Source organism: Lutjanus erythropterus, chromosome 22 (genome assembly GCF_056507025.1).
Source record: "Lutjanus erythropterus isolate fLutEry1 chromosome 22, fLutEry1.hap2, whole genome shotgun sequence".
NCBI lineage: Eukaryota > Metazoa > Chordata > Actinopteri > Lutjaniformes > Lutjanidae > Lutjanus > Lutjanus erythropterus.
The window spans coordinates 27,198,801-27,218,853 of record NC_139338.1 but is presented as its reverse complement, the minus strand read 5'-3'; the positions used below and the strand labels follow the sequence as shown (position 1 = coordinate 27,218,853).

The 20,053-nt window shown below is 37.7% G+C and overlaps 2 protein-coding genes across 2 annotated transcripts; both read right to left on the bottom strand.

Annotated features, from left to right (window-relative positions):
* Nucleotides 1–1,066: 1,066 nt before the first annotated feature.
* Nucleotides 1,067–5,853, bottom strand: LOC146307042 (uncharacterized). The gene is made up of 4 exons (XM_084711017.1): nucleotides 5,639–5,853; nucleotides 3,839–3,910; nucleotides 3,130–3,381; nucleotides 1,067–1,421 (listed from the first exon to the last, which is right to left on the bottom strand). The coding sequence occupies exons 1-4, from the start codon at nucleotides 5,762–5,764 to the stop codon at nucleotides 1,296–1,298; spliced, it is 576 nt and encodes a 191-aa protein (XP_084567143.1). The 5' UTR covers nucleotides 5,765–5,853; the 3' UTR covers nucleotides 1,067–1,295.
* A 6,542-nt stretch (nucleotides 5,854–12,395) lies between these two features.
* il26 (interleukin 26) lies at nucleotides 12,396–19,209 on the bottom strand. Its single transcript, XM_084711016.1, has 5 exons — nucleotides 19,033–19,209; nucleotides 14,780–14,842; nucleotides 13,567–13,722; nucleotides 13,407–13,469; nucleotides 12,396–12,788 (listed from the first exon to the last, which is right to left on the bottom strand). Exons 1-5 carry the CDS (start codon nucleotides 19,207–19,209, stop codon nucleotides 12,699–12,701), a joined length of 549 nt encoding a protein of 182 aa, XP_084567142.1. The 3' UTR covers nucleotides 12,396–12,698.
* Between the last annotated feature and the right edge of the window lie 844 nt (nucleotides 19,210–20,053).

Genomic DNA, 20,053 nt, shown 5'->3' with positions numbered 1-20,053 from the left:
AAGTACAGATAAAACTTTGGTAAAAGTAGAAAAAAACAGCTCAAAGTAGTTTTGTCTCCAGTCATTTTCCATCTTGTTACATCTTTTTTGTCTTAAATCTTTTATATCTTCATCATGTCTTTTCTGTCTTATTATTTTGTCTCCTGTCTCGATACGTCCTTTACGTTTTGTTGTGTCTTTTATGTCTTGTTACATCTCTTAAGTCTTTTTACATCTTTTACGTTTGTTTTTGTCTTCTTACATCTTTTTTTGTCTTGTTACATCTCTTGTCTGTGAAATGTACTGATGTACCTTTGCAAACTTTTCTGTGTTATTGTTCCAACCATTTAAGTTGGAATCAGTCTTGATGTCAGGAAGACACGCAATGGTGCAAAAATAAAAGTAATCAATAGTTCCCCTCAAACGTAATAAAACTAATGTAATGAGACTGTTTTGTAAGTAATGTAAGGAGTAGAAAGTACAGATGTTTGTGTTTAAATGTAGGAAATTAATTTCTATTTTGTTACTTCCCACCTCTGTCCATCTTTACAGGACAAAACTGTATCATCTACATGAAGACAATATTACACCAATTTAAAGATGAAGCTATATTGTCTGTGTAAAGTGTAAACAGAAGAGTCTCCATGCAGGACGGAGCCTTGTGAGACACTTTTTGCAATTTATAAAACACTTAGGGCTTTTCTATCTTCTGTAGAAGATCAAAGAGATCATTATCATTTTCACAGCTGTCATCAAATGACAATCGAAACCACTAAACAACAGCCTTTTGTGAAACCCACGGATTAAATGGTGTGAAAACGTGAGAAACTGCAATAAACAGCAGCTTTCTGGAAATACTGTTTACCAGTGAAAGCTGATGGTGGTTACTGTGATCTTCTGTTTGGAAACTGATCAAAATAAAAAACAATTATATAGGGAAAAAAGGGAAAATTACACCTTTTAATTTATGCTGATTTCTTCATTTATTCAAATGAATAAGAAACAAACAAAAGAAAAATAAATTAAGTTAAATTAATGATAAATAAAATACATTAAATTAACACAAAAATAATAAATATAACTCGGTTAAGTGACTGGATTGAGAAATGGCTTAAATTAACCCCTTAAATAACAAAATAAATATGTGAATCTGTAAAAGTGTGTCTGAACATGGAAGATGTTGTCATGGAAACCTCACACAACTTAACTCAGTTATAAATAAAAACACAAAATATGAGAAATGAAAGCTATGAAGATAAACACATGAAAAAAAACGTATTCGATTATGCTGATGAGTGATGATTAGTGATGTTTCTTCAGCGGCGTCGTTTGGCAGAGGTGGAGTGGCTGCGTCCACATCTGGGGGAGATGATCACAGACGCCGCCTGGTAGACCTCTTTGTACTCAGCCAGAGCGGTTTTCTGATCCACGACGTCGTCCACCTGCAGGGAGAGCAAGAAAGAGTTCAAATCCAGTGCAGTTTCTGTCAAAGCCCCTTTGCTAAGCTCCGCCCTCCTTAGTTACTGTTGCTACGTCGGTCAAACTTTTCTTTCTTGCACCACACATGAAGTTTACAGTGATAACGCTGGCAGATTTAAACACGAGGCCTTCGATTCCACAAAGAAGGAAACAAAAGCAGTTTCTCATTTCCTGCTGACGACGGCAGATGTTGTAGCTAGCTAATACGAGCTAAAGCTAATGCTTGAACTCATTCTGTCAGATGAAAAGTTTCCAATTGACTTTTTAATGTTTCCATCTGACACATTTTTAAGCAAGAACCCTGCAAAAGGGTTTGATAATGACATTAATGCTAAAACATGGTGGCTAAAGCTAGCATGAGACGTGCATGTATATGATAGGCGGTGGAAATACACCCATTGACACGGCAAAAAGAAGCACAGAGACCAGATTAAGTGCAACACACCCTGAGGCAGACACTGAGCCAGACAATCTGGACCACGATCGATGCAGGAAGAAAGCTATGCTATGCTATGCTAACCAAGAAAGATGCATCCTTCTCCTCGAACTCCCCACTTAACAAATTCCAATTTATCTCCTTGGAATTAACCGTGAGTTTGTCAAACGCAGGGGTATCTGACACAAGTTTAGTTGCAGATAATCTTAGTTAGCTAGTTAGCCAGACATGCTAATGTTTGCAGCCTACATTAGAGCAGATAAATACAAAGTTTAATCCATTCCTCACATGTTTGCTTTGGTGTTCTAGATTTTTTGAAAGAGTACAAAAAAGACACCATCTTTCAAACTCATTATAAGCTGAACTGTTGCTCCTCTTAGAGGCTCGGATGAGAGCAGCCATAGCCGGCCAGAAGTGACAGAGTTCTAAAACAGCAAAATTTAAAAAGTGACGGATGTCAGAAATATATCAGTCGTCTTTCTATTTTGATGGAGGCAGACACTCACCAGCCCCTATTTCTGTACTTTTTTCTATTTAATGACGCCAGCTTTTGATCAGCAAAGACGCAGCATGATTGTTCACCTGACTGGCCAAAGGATTTGGGCTCCTAATGGCTGAAAAGCGGTGCGTTTTTCTTATTTTATGTGTTGAAACTTGCAAAGACCTCGAGATTTGCATTGACCGCCAGTCAAAGTAGAGCTTTTGGTTGTTCCCATGTATCATACGAAGTCAACATGGAACAACTCCAGCCCGCAACCTAATGTAAAAGAATAGAATTTTTGCAATACACTTCAACGCTGCGTTACAGAAGAATGGTGTCTGTAAACTACATGTCCCAGATGTCAGTGCTGCGTCTTGTTTGCAGCTGTAAGATTAATAATAAAAGCCAAGCAAAATGCTGTCATTTCATTTTGAAGCAGATATACTTTATGGATCCGTTTGGCCTCACTGTTTTGGCGTTGTGTTGATTTTTATCATCATTGTTATTATATGAATACTTTTTCCACGACTGAAACTGAACTGCTGAGCTGTGTCACTACACCTACACAAAAGAAACAAAACTTCCATTTCTTTAGAAGAAGCAACTGAAACAAAACCATCGTTGTCATCAGTCAAAAGTTCCTAGATACTCTGACTGAAAGAGGGCGGAGCCTGAACTCGAGGTCTGTCTCGACAGCTCTCACTTGACTTATTTTCTTGTTTTTTGTCCTGACAAACAGACAGGTGTCACCTACCTTTATTTTGTTCAGCATGGCCATCACCTCCTCCCCATCGTGTTTCGGGTTTCTCAGCTTGCTCCTCACCGTCTCCATCTTGCGCTGGAGGTCCATCAGAGCCCTCTCCACCTGAGGCCTTTCATTGTCCGGTGTCACCTGGTCCAGGAGGGTCTCGTCGTGGTTCTGGTTGTGGTGGTGCTGCAGGATGCTGGAGAAGACGCGCATGTAGATGTCCAGAGTGGCGTTCATCAGCTCCACTTGTTCTTTCCACTGTGGAGGAGAGGAGAGAATGCCTGTGAGTCAGTACGCAGGGAACAGAGCGTTGGGTTTCGGGTATAATAATCATAAAAACAACATTATATATAATTTATCAGACATTATGTAACAGAATGTGCTCAAGTCTTTAGCCTTGATTCTGGTACATTTTATAAATCCCCACCTTTTATTGCGTTAAACTATGTCATCGCTAAACCTTCACTAAGTTTTCTTTGTTGCTTTATTAAGATTAATTTATTTACCCTAACCAGGCATTGTTCTCGCTTTACATCCCATCGCTGCAAAAAGTGCTGTTCTGACACCAGTACAGCAGCAGAAGGCCTCTGAAACGGCCTAAAACACTGGATCTGCGAGTATGTGAGTCTCTGCACCGACCCGATATTACATCATCTATTATTGGGTCGATACTCCAATTTTGGAAGTTCGTGTTTTTTCTGAGATTCCTGCTTACCTGGTGTGAGCTGATGCTCCTGACGACAGAACTGAAGAGACCGTTCTTACCGACCTCTGGCTCCTTCAGCCCCTAAAACACACACAGAAACACATTTCAATACTTGTACTGCAGTTCAGATCACTGTATTCAGATTTCATTCATTTCATTCAAATTTTTTGCATTTTCACTTTCAAGTATCACTTCCAGTCTGCCAGGTTTTAAAGCTGTGAAGAGGTTTTTATTTATGCCAACAGGATGAGATTCCAGCTACTACCAGTGAAGTTTCTCTAGGAATTTCCTAGAAAACGAGTGTCAGGAACAGACAGAACAAGGCAGATCGCAGCACTGCAATCAATAAAATAATCCACTGCCACAAGCCACGAGACCCGCCACTGTGAGAAAAAATATTAACAACATAACAAGAAAACAGCAGCTGGCGGCTCCACAGAGGGTCGGGTTAAATACAGAGATGAAAACCGTACTTTGCACTTTGCATTACTGAATATGTGCCACTGAAGTGGACGTTTACTTTTTAATTTCTTCTTTTGTGCGTCCGTAAAACGGTGATGCTTCTACCAAACACGTCTTAGAGTTCAAAGTGGTAGAAAAAGATGAAACGCAGAAGTAAAATAACAACAAGAAAGATTCATTTTTAAACCTGATTAAATCATGGTCTAACTAGACTAACTAACTTTGTAGCTGTCTGGCAAAAATGAATGAATGAATAAATAAAAAATAAACACGTTTACATTTAATTGTACTTTTTACCTAGCCAGCAAACAATGTAACATATTTTATTTTTTAGCTAGCTACCAAAACAATGTAACACATTTAGTTATTAATTTTTAGCTCGTTAGCAAACAATGTAGCATTTTGTTGATCTTTTAGCAAGTTTGTAAACAATATACCTTTTTGTTTTTAATTTTTAGCTAGCTAGCAAACAAATAATGTTTCATTAACTCACAAAGCATTTTTGTTCTTGCTAGGTCGTTACAGCACTTGAAATTTAGTTTTTATTCACATATTTCCTAAATTTGGATAAGGAAACGTCTCTATATTGATTAAACTTTCTTTAATTTTGGATTAAATCACAAAACCTGTATTTACTAAACTTAGATTAGTTTTAATTGTGCAACAGAGCTAGAGTTTTTACAGGCTGGAGACGCCATGGTGAATAAAGAGCAATAAAGTTATACACAAGTTATATTTTAAGTATTTTTTTGGATTGTTAGTTGAACAAAACAGAAGAGAAGACATTTAAGATCTCTCTCAAGATCAGGGATACTTACCGTATTTCATTTAAAAAAAAATCATGCAAATGCAAATAAAGCCAGAACCGTCTTCTTGTAATCATTAGATAAAACGTGTATGAAGTTATGATGTGGTGATCTGCTATCATCTAGATTTATTAATCATTATTAGTAATAAGTGCACTTTGTCAATTCTGCACTTCATTATCACTCAGCAAATTATGTAACTGACATTCAAATAGTCATCTATAATTAAAAGCATGTGAAAGTGAAAGCAGGCATCACTGCAGAGGATGTCTGTGATTTTAATCCAATGTGAAACTGTCATTTGTAGAGGGTCTTTGAGGCCTTGCAGCTCATAACGCCTCTTTAAAGCATCTTAAAATACATTAATCACCTCTTAATTTGTGCACAAACTCCTTATTATGAACTGAAATTTAAACGTCTGTAATCTTTAAAGGCAGGATTCTGAAATAAACCGTACATTTAGCAGTTTAACCCATTAAATACCCGGAAAACTATAGCAGATCTATGATTGAGCCCTGCGGGACGCCGTGGGTAAACTCACCAGGGCATCTGCGATGATGTCGTGGGTCTCCGTCAGGTTCTCCGTAACAAAGTGGCAAGGACTCCCGGATGTAAACACAACTCCCAGTACAACCAGTAGACACACTGAACCCCAGCACGAAGACATGTTGGACCACTTTGACACAAACTGATTTAGATTGTACAGCGAAAAAGTTTCTTCTCAGAGGAAGGCTGAGCACGTTAAGAGTGCGAAGATGTATTGTCTAATCACTGATGCTATCTGTTGACCTGTGGGTCTGTATATATAGCTCATTTTGAGTGTGTGTGTGTGTCTGTGTGTGTATGTGTGTGTGTCTGTGTGTGCTGCTCTGTGGTCTGTGGGCTTTCAGCAGCGACACCAGAAACAGCAGCATTGACAACAGTTTTCCTCTAAAACTCATCTTGCTGCTGCTAAACTTACACACACAGGAGTCTCCCTGGTCAGGTTTCCATTAACTTCCATCCTCTGAACACACACACACACACAGGGCGAGGAGGCTCCCTGGTCAAAGTGGTTTAACTGGAGGGAGACCAGTTCATTGAAATTTTTGTAGAAACCTGTGTGTGTAGCAGTGCACGCCAAGGAAGCACAAGGTTAACCAGTTGTGCCAGTAACATCACTGAAATGTGTGTGTGTGTGTGGTTCTAAGAGTGCATAAAACCTCATGTAAGCTTTATGAAACTATACAGTCCTGTCTGCATTCTGTATGCAAGGTTTTATGCATGTAAATGATTGCACGTAGAGGGCGTCTGCAGGCACTTTGACGATGAAAAAGGCCTTAAAGAGCGTGAAATCACCTTACATTAACACGCTTTCAGCTTTAATCTTCATTACATTTTCAAATTAGTGTCTTAATCAATAATCTGCTGAAAAATAAACAGCAACTATTCTGATAATCAACTGATTGTGTAATTTTCAAGCAATATTCAGTTGTGAATATTTGCTGCTTTTATCCGTTTTATCTGCAAATTGTAACGTCTTTTCCTAATCGATCATTGGTAAAATTAACAATCAATCAATCGATTAAAAAAGTTAAAATTTTCAAAGTTTTATTTCCACAGCATCATATCATATCACATCATATAGACCCTTAGAAACAAAGGTGCTAACTAGAACCATGTGTGTTTTTCTTCCCCATAGGAGAACTGTTTTTGGTTCTTGTTACAACTTTTAATAAAAATTTCACCTGGAACCCCTGCAACTAGAACACAACATAAAGTGTTATACCTAGAACCATCTGTGCCGAGTTTCACTTACAAGCCCCTGCGAAAGGTTCTCCAGAGAACCCTTGTATGTTGCAATGGTTCACCTAGAAGTCTCTCTGGAGGTTCTATACAGAACCTCTCTCTCTTTCCTAAGGGTGCTAGAACACAGGGTTTTTATCAAGAACCAAACTGGGGGTTCTACTGAGAACCTTTTCTATATGCCAAGGGTTTTATCTAGAATCAAGCCACTGACCCTGTCCACAGCAGTACCTCATACAACCCCAGTTCAAAAACTCCAAACTATCCCTTTAACATGCACCATTTAAATGTTGCAGCTTGTTTTCCTCAGTCCACAAGCTGCTGTTTTTTTAAATGCATGTAAACTGTTGTGTTGTTTTAAGCTGCAGAGACCTTCAGAGACTGACCTCAACATGTTCCACCTTCACAGAAAGGTCTGGCACTAATGTCAAGTGTACTTTCAGAAGTTATTACGACAGTCATCTCGATACGACGAGTGTAGTAAGAGGGGAAAGACGCAGCCCAACCTGAGGATGTTGTAAAAAGGTCAATGATGCTGCAATTAACTTTCACTCTGAAGACGTGTGGACGGCAGTCCCTGCCTACAGCTCTGTTTATTATGAGTACATCAGGCAGATTTTGAGTTGTTGGCCTTTTTTTTTAACCTTTTTTGATGGAACTAATCGATGTAACTGATTCCACTACACTTCAGACGTTTGAAGACACAAAACATCATGTTTTCTTCCATCTTTTTCTTTTTGTTTCTTCTGTTTAGACGCTGCTTTTCACTTTTTTCTTGTGAAATACCAGAGTGTCCCTTCTGCCCCCGGCTCTGTTGCCCACTAATGGTAAGTAGCTAACAGTCACGATTAGCTACTTCAGCGATAAGTAAGCTAACGCCACCTGTCCATCAGGAAGCTAACTAACTAACAAGAGAGTTTAAGCTGAGCAGCTGGAGGACATCAGAGATCTTTTCTCCATAAAATATGATCCAGTTTCACGCAAATCAGTGAACAGAATTTTAAAGTGATGTTGTTTTTGTACAGCGAGTCGCCCAGAAACTTCCATGTTCCCCTGTGTCAAAAGCCAGAGAGCATTTCATCAACAGGTTCATATCATTCTGCAGGGAAGGGTCAACTCTGATATGCCATTAAAATTAGCAGAGAATATCTTCAAAACAATGTTTTTTGGTTTTTTTTGTCATTGTTGGCCCAGATTCTGATGTAAAGGCGACACAGGTGATACATGATAAAAACACTAAAACACTGATTCTGAGGTAATGAGATGAAGAAAAGACGAAACAATGTAACAAAATGAAAAAGACATTAAAAGACGCAACAAGATGAAAACAACGTGAAAACAGGATAACATAAATGACGTAAGAAGACATAACAAGATGAAAAAGACATAACAGGACAAAAAACAATGTAAAAGAGTTAACAAGATGAAAACGTCGTAACAAGACATGACAAGATGGAAAAGACTAAACAAAATAGACAAAAGGCGTGACAAGACGAAAAGACCTAACAGGATGAAACAGACAAGAGAGGGAGACACACCGAGGAGGAAAGGTGAGGTTCAGTTTGTTTCACACAGAAAGAGTTAGAAATGTTCCTCAGGACGACTTTTTACTTTTATACTTTGAGTTCATTTCAGAGCCGGAACTGTTTCACTTTTACTGCAGTAAAGGAGTTGAGTCAGTACTCAGTCCGGCGGATTCTTCTGCCACCTCTGCGAGGGATCAGATCCCTGCAGCAGGTTCTGCTGGAAAGCCTGCGTCCACATACTTTTGGCCGTCTACTGTAGAAATGTGGCAGACTCAGAATCACCGCCGCAGCCGGAAGAACTGCGCTCATCGCTGTGGGTAGAGATGCCGCCCTGCAGATGGAAATATGAACACTGGAGGTAAAAGTATCACTCCTGAAAGTCTGCTCAAATGTCACCACTGAAGAAGAAGAAACGACGCTGCATCATTGCTGCTGGTGGAAACGCCACCACAAGGCGTACAACGAAAACCTGAATCATTGCTGCGGGCAGAAATGCGTCCAGGGATTCCCCGATAAACTTAATTTAGCCTTTAATTCAAATGAAACCCAGTATAATATTATCATACACATTCTTCATTCATATTTTTATTTTTTACATTCATATCATATCTTATGCTGAATCTTTTTCTATACGTCTGCCACTGTCTCTGTATGTCCTTATATTTCATATATACATATAGTTTTCCTTGATTTCTCCAGTTATCCTGTGCAACATACAGTACAGCTGCCCCAACATTAAGTTTATCTTTTCTTAATAATAATATTTTTATGTAATACAGCTGCATAAAGCACCTTTTAAACATGCTGAAACAAAAAATTCTTGCAATTCTTGAATTCTCTCAGCTCACCGTTGTTACTGAGTGACCATGGCAACGACAGGAACAACACCAAGAACCTGCAAACTGAGAGTCTCTGCTCCGTTTCTGTTTCGGGTAACAAATTTCCACGATCTCATGTGACACATCTTTTCCAGCGTACCAAGAAGTTAGGTTGAAACCAAAGGGGCGCCACTCAGTCGAATGCAGAACGCAGATCCCTGCAAGGCGACAGAGGGTGAAGCACCTGCTGCAATGTCACTACGACGACCACCAGAGGCAACAGAAAGAAAACAGAGATCCTGGGGATTCTGTTCGAAAGTCTGAGGTTATCAGACCTTAAATATTTGTGAGTGTTACATGAACTATTTTTATAAACTTTCAGTATAAAAACACGTTATTTCATTTTAAACTCAACATAGTAATGAATAAAATAGATTTTTGTGTGTTTCAGAGACCCTTTCCCCTCATTCATTGAACATTATGAGTTTAATAAACACAAAAGAAAGAAACTTATACTGCACTCAACACTTTTAAGTTCATAGGAACCTAAACAGAGGTTTTCACTACTTACTGCAAATAATTAATTTGAGCATTCATAATAATTAATAAGTTTTTATTAGCAAGGAAACACATTAACAAACTGTTTGCTAAACCCTTAAAGCACACAAGCTGTTAATATGTTGATATTGACTTTAATGTTGTGGAAAAAAAATAAAAACAAAATGCGTATTTAATGCATAAATTAAAAAATCCTGCAATGAAGATGCATCAAATGATTTCATGACAAAATGCTGCGGTAGCAGATGACACCAGAAGAAAAATTCCAGTCAGTCTGACACACACACACACACACACACACACACACACACACACACACACACACACGTTGGCTGTCAGCTTTCTAGGTAAGTGTTAATTAACTGGAATTAACTGGTTGTCTAATACATTTACAACAAACCTTTCTGTGTGTGTGTGTGTGTGTGTGTGTGTGTGTGTGTGTTTCCTAGAAAACTAAACTAGTCAGTTTTTTATTTCCTTTGCGCCAACTGTCATTATAGACACACACACCACATCCTCTCCTGTGTGGTGGATGGTTGAATTTCCCACCGGCCTGAAGCACACATCTCATCAGCTTCAGCGGTTTTGTTAACACGGACCCCAATATTCCGCAAATAATCCGAATAACAGCCCGATCGCGTGAAACACGTCAGTCAGAAGAGACGGATGTAATCTGTCCTGACTGGAAGGACTTTTCAATGAGGCTGAGAGGTTCGGTGTAAACCATTGATCATCAGTAGGAAAATAATAACGATTTAATCACCTGTAGGAATAAATATATTCTTTCTGTTCACGCCTGCCCCACGTGGGTGATAGGTCATGTGTCAAAAATTAGTTTCCAACCAGTCAAAACAAAAAACTGGACAGTAGCGGATAAATCTTGCGTGTGCACACGGTCACACCACACACGCCCGGTTCAGATGTTGTATGCACACGTGAACGTGGCTCCAAGTTAAGGATCTACTATGAAGATTCAGGCTAAAAACATGGTGGAAATGATGCCGTTCAAGTCGACTTGGTTTGTCGGCAGCGATGTGCAGGTAAGGCCCCAGAATGGGAATTTCAAAGCGGGACGCTGCAGCTGCAGTGGTGTCGTCAGAGAAGTGAGTTTTAGCAGGTTTCCTTGATTTCTAATGACATACAGAACACAGAAACCCTGAGACTGAAGCAGACAGGAAGTGCAGAGCAAAGTGAAAATAAAAAGGCTGAAAAGGTGATCGTGTTTGTTGTTTATGTTGCTTTTTGTTGGTCCTGATTTTCTCCGCTGTAGTGGAGCTGACTCAGCGCTGAGATACTGATGATGATACGTTCAGTTCAGTGTTGTGTCAGCGCGTGGGGGCGGAGCCATGGGGGCGGAGATGATCTCGCTGTGAGTATCAGCTGTCGTCCTGACGACTTAGCGACAGTTTCCGCTGACAGGTAAGGGAACGGATCAGACTGACTCAGTTTTCCTTTAGGTCAAACTGTTCCTTTAATCCTTCCACAAACTCAAACCAAAGTCTGACCAGAAACTCCAAAACCCTCGCTTCCTCCCCTTCACTCCCCCTCTTAACTTCCCTGGTCGCCTTGTTTCCTTGTGTCACCTGTAGTTTTCTTTTTTACTTTCCTCCAGTTTACATCACCTGCTATTTCATCTCCTCTACTTTTCTGAAATATCTTTTCCTTTCCACTCGTCATCCTTTCTTTAATTCTTTAGTTTTCTCTACTCCATTTCTGTCCTGTTTCCTCTCATCCTTTCCCTCTCCCTTTCCTTTCTTTCTTTCTTTTCCTTCATCCTTTCACTCATTTCCTGTCCTTTTTCTCTCCTGTCCTTTCCTTTCCTTTCCACTCCCTTCTTTTCCTGTCTTTCCTTCCCTTTCCTTCCTTTTCCAGTCATTTCCTTCTCTGATCATTTTTTCCTTTTCCTTTCCCATCTTCATTTTCTTTCCTTTCTTTTCCTATGTTCCTTTTATTGTTTCCTTTCCTTTCCTTTTCTTTTCCTTACTTTTCCGATATTTTTTTCTAATCATTTATTTCTTTTCCTTCATCCTACATTCCCTCCTTTTCTGCTCTTTGCCTTTCCTTTCTTTTCCCGTCCTTTCCTTTCTGATCTTTTCTGATCATTTCCTTTCCTTTCTTTTCCTTTCCTTTGCTTTCCCTTCCTTTTATTTCTGCTGCTGTCCTTTCCTTTCCTTTTTCTTCTTTCCTTTCCTCTCCATTCCCCTTCTTTTCCTTGCCTTGCCTTTCTTTCTAACCCCGAACATGTTAAGACGTGAAGAAATAAACCCCTCACATTCTGTAGGTGTCGTAGTAACAAACTGTGACCAGCAGGGGGAGACAACACTCTAAATTCACAGTTAAACATATATCATCATTCAACGCTGATATGATTTTAAAAAAAACTCTTTATTTCACTGTGAATCTCATTGACAAATTTATATAAATATAACTACAATAACTCATATAAAAATATTTTCCTTCATAAGTTTTTAAGGTCAATATATTAAAGTGCTTTTTAACACTCTGGAATTTTAAGTGAATACTCAAATACAATAAATATTTTGTGACAAATAACTTATTTTTTAAATAAAGCTACATCGATACAAGTTCAAAACATTAAAAATACTTAATCAATAAGAAGCTCTGAGACAGAAACATTGTTTAAATACCAAAGAGAGCTCAGTCGAGGCTCCCAGAAGAAAATAAAAAAAATGGAGCTGCTGATTTTCCTTCAGAGAAATTAACTAAATAATAAATGATAAATAAATGTTGGTCCTGCAAAAGAGAGAAGAAAGCAGAAAATAATGCACAGTAATGATGATGATGATGATGATGATGATGATGATGGTGCTAGTAGAGGTGATGATGATAATACTGAATATAATAATTTGTTAATGTTGATGCTGATGATGATGATGATGACGACGATGATGGTCTATGGGATCTGGTGCTGTGCCAACTCATCAATCCACCCGAGGACGAAACTGAACTCTGTGACGGCCTTCAGCGCTCCTTCATCTCTCCTCTGCAGACAAGCAGCATAATATCATGTTAATATAAAGTATAATGTGACATATTACATTATATAATATAATATAAATAAAAATGAAAATTGATAGATGAATCAATTATAACATTTTATTGCCGTGTTGGTAAAAACAGACATGGTGAGCAGCAGAGGGTAAAAATATTCCAAGAATTATTAAATTTGTAATTTAAAGACGTGTGGATTTTGAAAAGACAAACTGAGAAAAGCTCAGCTGCAAAGAACTCCTGTGCAAGATTTACCACTGCACGCAAGAACAGCTCTGTGACCCGCGGGCGGATTGCGGGTCGACCCGCACCACAAACTAATGCTATCGAGGAGCTCCTGAGTGGAAAAGTTTGGCAACCCTTCATTTATAAAACACTCTATGTTTGAACAAGTGTTGAGTAATAGTGTCTTAGTTAACAACAAGTTGTCATAACAAAGACATCTCAAACAATGTCAGCTTTGTTTTAAAGTGACATAATTAACCAAATGACACTTAATGACAACAGTTATTAACATTCATAGAGACTCATTCATGTTCGTGGCATGGTTCTGACAGTCTTATGTACACCCCTTCAGGTTGCAGAGGTCATACAATCTATGAACATTTACCCTTTTAATTTTTTTCTCCATTTTCTTGATCTTCTTGGACATCTTCGACGGTTTAGTGGAAACCTGAACACAACGTCAAACAAAAGCAGATTAGTCAGTGTGTTTATGTCGCCGTGTTCGTGTGTGTTAATAGAGTCTGTTCGACAGTTGTGTAACTCACGCAGTGTTTCAGTGTGTACTCCAGTCGGTGCAGCAGGTCGTTGTAGTGGAGGGGGAGGAGCTTCTGGACGACCTCGTTGCTGAACACGCTCCTCTGGTAGACCTCAATCACCTCCCGCAGCTCCAACCAGCCAATCGTGTGTGTGTTTACACAGGCCTGTTTTTAATTCAGTAGTTGTGTTACTTTTTGTTTTGTAAATTCAGCTTCCCAGCAACACTAAGAATCAACTCATGAGAAATTATTGCAATCACAGATAATAATACATGCTATATATATAATCTATAATTATAAAAGAAATCATAATAATCTAAATTAAAATATAAAATAAATTTAGGCAACTGAGATGTCTACGTTTGCTAACAAGATGCACACTTTCTCTGTCTAACAGCTGTAATTTCTAGTAATCTCAGAACCTAACTTTTTATTACATGGCTTTCTTAAATACTCGCTTCTGATTGGTCGATTACAGCAATCTAAGGTCTGTTATTTCTATATAACAGACCGCTGCCATGGACACAGTTCTGATTATAGACTTATTGGAACAATAACATCATTTTTAAATCATTTTTAAATTTTTTATTGTGTCAAATTATTAATTTTCTTTGACACATGACCAGGTAACTAGCAGCATCGCAGGGACTCGATTAGCGCAGCGGACCTCGAGACGGGTCACCCAGCCAGACCAGCCGGACCGCCATCGTGGAAGAGGCGGCTGAGATGCATCGTCACTGTGATTCTGGATGAGGCTACATCGAATCCCCCATGCAGTGGTGTCTAACAAGACTGTCTGGAGGTAAAGTTACTGCAGCTAGTAAGCTAGCATTAGTTAGCTGGACATGCTAATGTTCGCAGCTTATGTGCTTTTGTGTTTCACGTTTTTGAGAGACACCAAAAAAGACGCCACCCGTAACGTGTTACAGGACCTGGTTCAACAGCTTGTTATCAAGTCTAACAAATTTCAGCCTGGAGTGGTGTGTGGAGGCGGTTACGTCGTGTTTCGGTGTCAGGTTAGACCCGGTCATGTTGACCGCAAATGATAAAGACTGGCATGTGGTTGTGGTTGAGGTAAACCAAGCGGGCACTGTTATGGCTCAATATGGCGATGACTAAAACCTCACCAAAGGATTAACTTCCACTTGCGCTCTTCTGCACCAAATCCCATTCAAAAAGTCATGAAGTAATTTTGGTAATTTTGACAGACAGGTTTACTGACCTTTGCACTTTTGGTGCAAAACTTTGGCAGCAGTCTCAGCTGGCCTGAGAATTTGTTGTCTTTCTGCAGATAAAAAGATCAAACTTATGTTAATGGCAGAACTTTTCTTTAAAATTGCAAATCATTTACAGTTTCAAATTAGATAGATAGTGTAACATCCATGAAATTCACAAAAAATACAAAGTATGCCTCAATGAAAAAAGTAATGTACCTCAAAGAGAAAACGTTGTGCAGCTCAGTGACAACTGAGCATAATATAGTTTTATATTTAAAATGTTTCATAACTTAATACATTTGTAATTAATTTTAGTTTTAATCTTTATTAACTGTTTTATTACTAGTAGAAGATGTACTGGTTAGTAGTCAGAGGTCGAGAAAACTAACTTCCCTTCTCTGAAAGTATTAACATCACATCACAGCATAAAAATACTCCATCAAAGGGATGGTTCATCTTTTTTAAGTGCGGTTATGAGGCACTTATCCATAGTCAGTGTATTACATACAGTAGCTGGAGGAGAACAGATTAAGTTTACATTATATTTAGAATATTTTCACCACTCTACCTTGCTGTCAGAGAGCATTTTCTGATGGCAAACTGCTAATACATAAGCCAGAAATCACTCTGTCCAAACCAACCAAACTCCATTGATGAAAATCAGTAATTTTACTTCACACGATCACAGAAGTTGCTGGTCTACTGCTGCTTTGATCTGTTAGTTTTATTGTGTTACTGTGTGATATCTGTGTTTTAAAAAGTTAGTTCAGATTCACCAAAGTCACACAATAACACAAAATAAAACTGATCGAGGCAGCAGTAGATCAACAACTCCTGTGTTCCGTGAGGTAAAATCATCGTTTTTGCCAATGGAGTTTGGTTGATCTGAAGAGAGCGATATTTGGCTTAAATAATGTTGACTTTCCATTGGAAAAGGCTGTCTGATGCCAAGTGGTAAAGTGGTATAAATATTCCAAATATAACAGACCTTATCGTTTCTGCAAACATCAAATCACAGGGGACACAATATTTGTTAAAAGGAAAATGTGTGTCAAAAAACTTTTAAATTAATGAATGTTGTGTGCCAGAGATATGCAGACAGACCTAAAAAAAAAAAATTGGTACAGATTTCTGCAAAAATAAACCACACCATAGTAATTTTAACATGTCTTTCAATCAAAATAAGAATAATGAAATCTCTAATATCGCAAATCATATTGCAATTGCAATTGCAATATCTGTCTGCATACAGGCACACTCCAGAAAACTCAAACTATTCATTTAATATTGAAAGTAATTAAATTAAAAGCAATAAAAAAGTAAAAGCACAGATATCAAAAATGTTCTGAATCAAAACTGGAACTACTTATTATGCAGAATAGGCTCAGAGTGCATCACAAGTACAAATGGAAATCCCAGTGTGTAACTGTTGCTTCTTGGCAATTGAGTGTGAATTAAAAAGTGCTTCATATGTTTTCAGTCAGTCTTTGATCTGCAGCTTTTCACACTTTCACTTCCTGTCTGATACTGAACATCACAACAGATGAAAAAAATCACAGTATCACTTGTATGATTTAAACGCTGATATGAAACTACGTTGTGCAAAAATCTGTAAGAAATCAGAGAAAATGTGTTAAACGTTTAGTGTTTTTAAACTTGGACTTATATTTTCATGTTCCTGTGTCTAAGGAGATGAATGGAGACGATCAGGTTTTAAATTTATTTCCCACCAGAGATAAACCTTTTTGTTACAGAGACAGACCTTTTTTTGTAACCAGAAAAAGCAATTTTCTCACTTGTTCCAAAGCCACCAAACTCCATTTAAAAAGACAGTAATTTTGTCATTGTCAAACACACGTCATTCAAACTAGACAGAAACACAATAAAAGTCACCAAAAGTGTCGTGGTTTGTCTTTCCACTCCTGCAACTCTGTTTGTTTGACTGAAATTCACAGAAGTAGATGTGAAAATATCAGGAGAGGAGCAACAAGGGAGGCTGGAGGTCAGAGAAGCAACAGGGGAGAAGAGTTAGGGGGGAGGAGCATCTAGTTAGAATATTTTTACATATAATTTGGTTAATTAACCTTTAATTCAACTAAACTAGCACTGGTGGTTGTTTAAACAGTGGACAGATGAACTAAGATGGTTTTGGTGAGTTTTATTTAGATCCTGTCAAGTTTGAATGAACTCTGTTATACAATAATAAAATCACTGCTTTTTTAAATGGAGTTTGGTGGCTTTGGGAAAAAACAATAAGATCTATCTCTGTAACAAAAAGGTTTTTCTCTGTTTGACAAAGTTGAAATGATGAGATGTTTCTGACCAGAGCGATAAATTTATTTAAAGTTACCCTTTAATCTTAAAAGGGTCTTTTATTTTGAAAGAACTAATACTCTGTATTTGATTATTGCTGATTGACTGACATTTGGCCCATTATTCTGAAGTCCAAAAGTCCTTTTTTGTGATGTGTTTGCATTATTTTGTCCATCCCTGCGTTTAATTGATAACCATGTAAAGTTATTGATCTGTAACCACCGCTGATCATTAACTAATCATATCATCAATAGCATTCATTAGCTTATCAGTGAACCGATTCACATTTTACCTTGACATCTGATGATATTGATCGGTAAGGAACTTTCAAAAAAAGATTTCTTGATCTTTTTGCTCAGCATCCTTACTTAACAACCAACGCTAATCAATAATATGCAATGATAATCAATTATTATGTTTGATTGAGCATCGCTTGTTATCAGTTTATAGTATACTGATGTAGTGACTGCTGAAATAATTGCTAAATGCTATTATTGACCTTTAATTAAGTAATTGTCATACTAATTGATAAACTAATCAATAAGTATTGATATTTGTGATTTAATTGATCAGACACTGATATTCTGATGGGCACACTGATTGGTAAGAGTGACATGAAGTGACACTTATTGGCAGACTGATCAATACGAGTAATTATTGGCATTTAGTTGATAGTAAACAGATACAGTCATCAGCAAATGGATCAATGAAATTTATTGATTTTCCATTAACAATAAACTAACACTAACACTGATTGACAGCGTAATAAACAGAAGTTATCATTTGCCTTTAATTGGCTGTAAAAATCAAATATTGGTTGGAACTGATTACTAGGTTAATAGACTAATCAATAAAAGTAATTGATATTTATTTTGCGGCAAATGTCTATTGATTAGATTGATCAATGGGGATTATAATTATCAGAATAAACCAGTAAGAGTTATTGATGAAAATTATTTGACACTGACTGACATCATAATCAATAGAAGTGGCTATTGATCTTTAATTAATAATAAATTCATAGATAGTTCATTGATATATTGATTGGCAGGTTAATCAATAAAAGCTACCGATATTTAATTTGTAGCAAACAAAATATTTCTTGATTGAGCTTATCAATAGAAGTCATTATTGACCAGATGAATTCATATTATTAATTGACAGTAAACATACCAATTGTCAGATTAGAAATGATTATTGATCTTTAATTGGTGATAAAGTGATACTAAAATACTGAAATATTTATTGATTAGGCTAATCAACAGAAGTTACTGTTGACCTGATAAATCAATAGGAGTCAATTGATAGTATACCTGCATAATGATTGGTAGATCTAATAGTAATTGATTTTCCATATTTAATTGATTGTAAACTGATATGGATCCCTAGACAAATAAGGAAAATTGATTATTCATCTTTAATTGTTGATAACTGATAGTAAACTAATATACTGATCGGGAGACTAATCAGTAATTCATATCTCTGATATTTAATTAATTGTGTTTGAATTATGGATTAGCAGACAAATCAATAAAAGTTATTATTGATCTTTAATGGATGCTAAACTGACAGAAAAATGATATATTGATCAGAAGACTAATCAAGTTTTATTATTGGTTTTAAAGGTAGTAAGTAAACTATTGATTGGCAGACTAATCAGTAATTTATATTTTTGAAATAAACTGTCAACTGATATATTTATTTGCAGAGAAATGAGTAAAAGTGATTATTGATCTATAACTGATGATAATCTAATAATAAACTGTTTCAATGATTAGAAGGCTAATCAATAAGTGTTATTATTGCCTTTAAAAGTAAAACTGGCATATTGATACATTAATAAATAAGAATTATTCACATATCCAGTTAATATTGACCTGAAATACTGATTATTGATCTCTGATTGATCATAAATCTTACAAACAGTGTTTATTATTGATCTTACCGGCAGTTTGCTGACCAGCTGAAGGGTCCGGCTCCACAGATCTCGGATGAGCTCGACGCGGATCTCCTGCCGGCAGGTGATGCCTCGCTCCGCCGTTGCCGTGGTAACGGTCCCAGCGTCAGCGATGAGGCTGATGAGCAGAGCGAGAGCAGACATCCTGATGAGGAGGAGAAACATCTTTGACTGTAGCAGGTTCACTCCCCTCTGCTGCCTTTATACCTCCTCCTCTTCCTCCTCCTCCTCCTCTTCTTCTTCTCTGTCTCTGTCTCTTCCTCCTCCCCCCTCTCTCACCCCTCTCACCCCTCTCACCCCTCTGCCGGCACTCCTCCTCTTCTCTTTCTTTGTTTTCCTCCTCTCCTGTTTCAGAAATTTCCTATTATCACTGACTCACTGAAATTTCCATGGAGTGTCAAAGCTGATCTCACGTCCCCTTTCTGTCCTCTCGTCCTGTCTCCTTTGGTGTCTTGTCTCCTCCATTCTTCCCATGTCTTCTGTCCTATTTATGCCCTTTCTCCTCTGTTACTCCTCTTTTTCTCCATTAAAGGTCAGGTGTATAAAATTTACAGGGTTTTATTGGCTGAATGTGGCAGAAATGGAGCAGCATGTTGTCATTAGTGTGTTTATCTCCTGTTGCGTTTTTCTTACCTTAGATCAGCGGTGGGCAATTATATTTCATGGGGGCCACATGAGAAATTGATCAGGCTGCAGCGACAGTAGCAGCAAAAGTGCAAGAAGAACAACGTAAACACCACAGATGTGCAGCACTGAGTGAATAAAGTGACAGTTTAATATAAAAGTTACAGTTTATTATCGTTACATCACTGACCCCTTTCAAAATAAAACTCTGATAACGGTTTAGTGGTAAGCAAAATGCTACTGACTCTCTTTGCTAGATTTTTAAATGTTGGTATTTCCACGCCTTGGCCTTGGCGAGCAAATGAAACCTTTTAGTGGGCTGCATCCAGACCTGCACAAGAACCACTAATGAGTCATTTTTATACAGTATTATATCAATATTTGT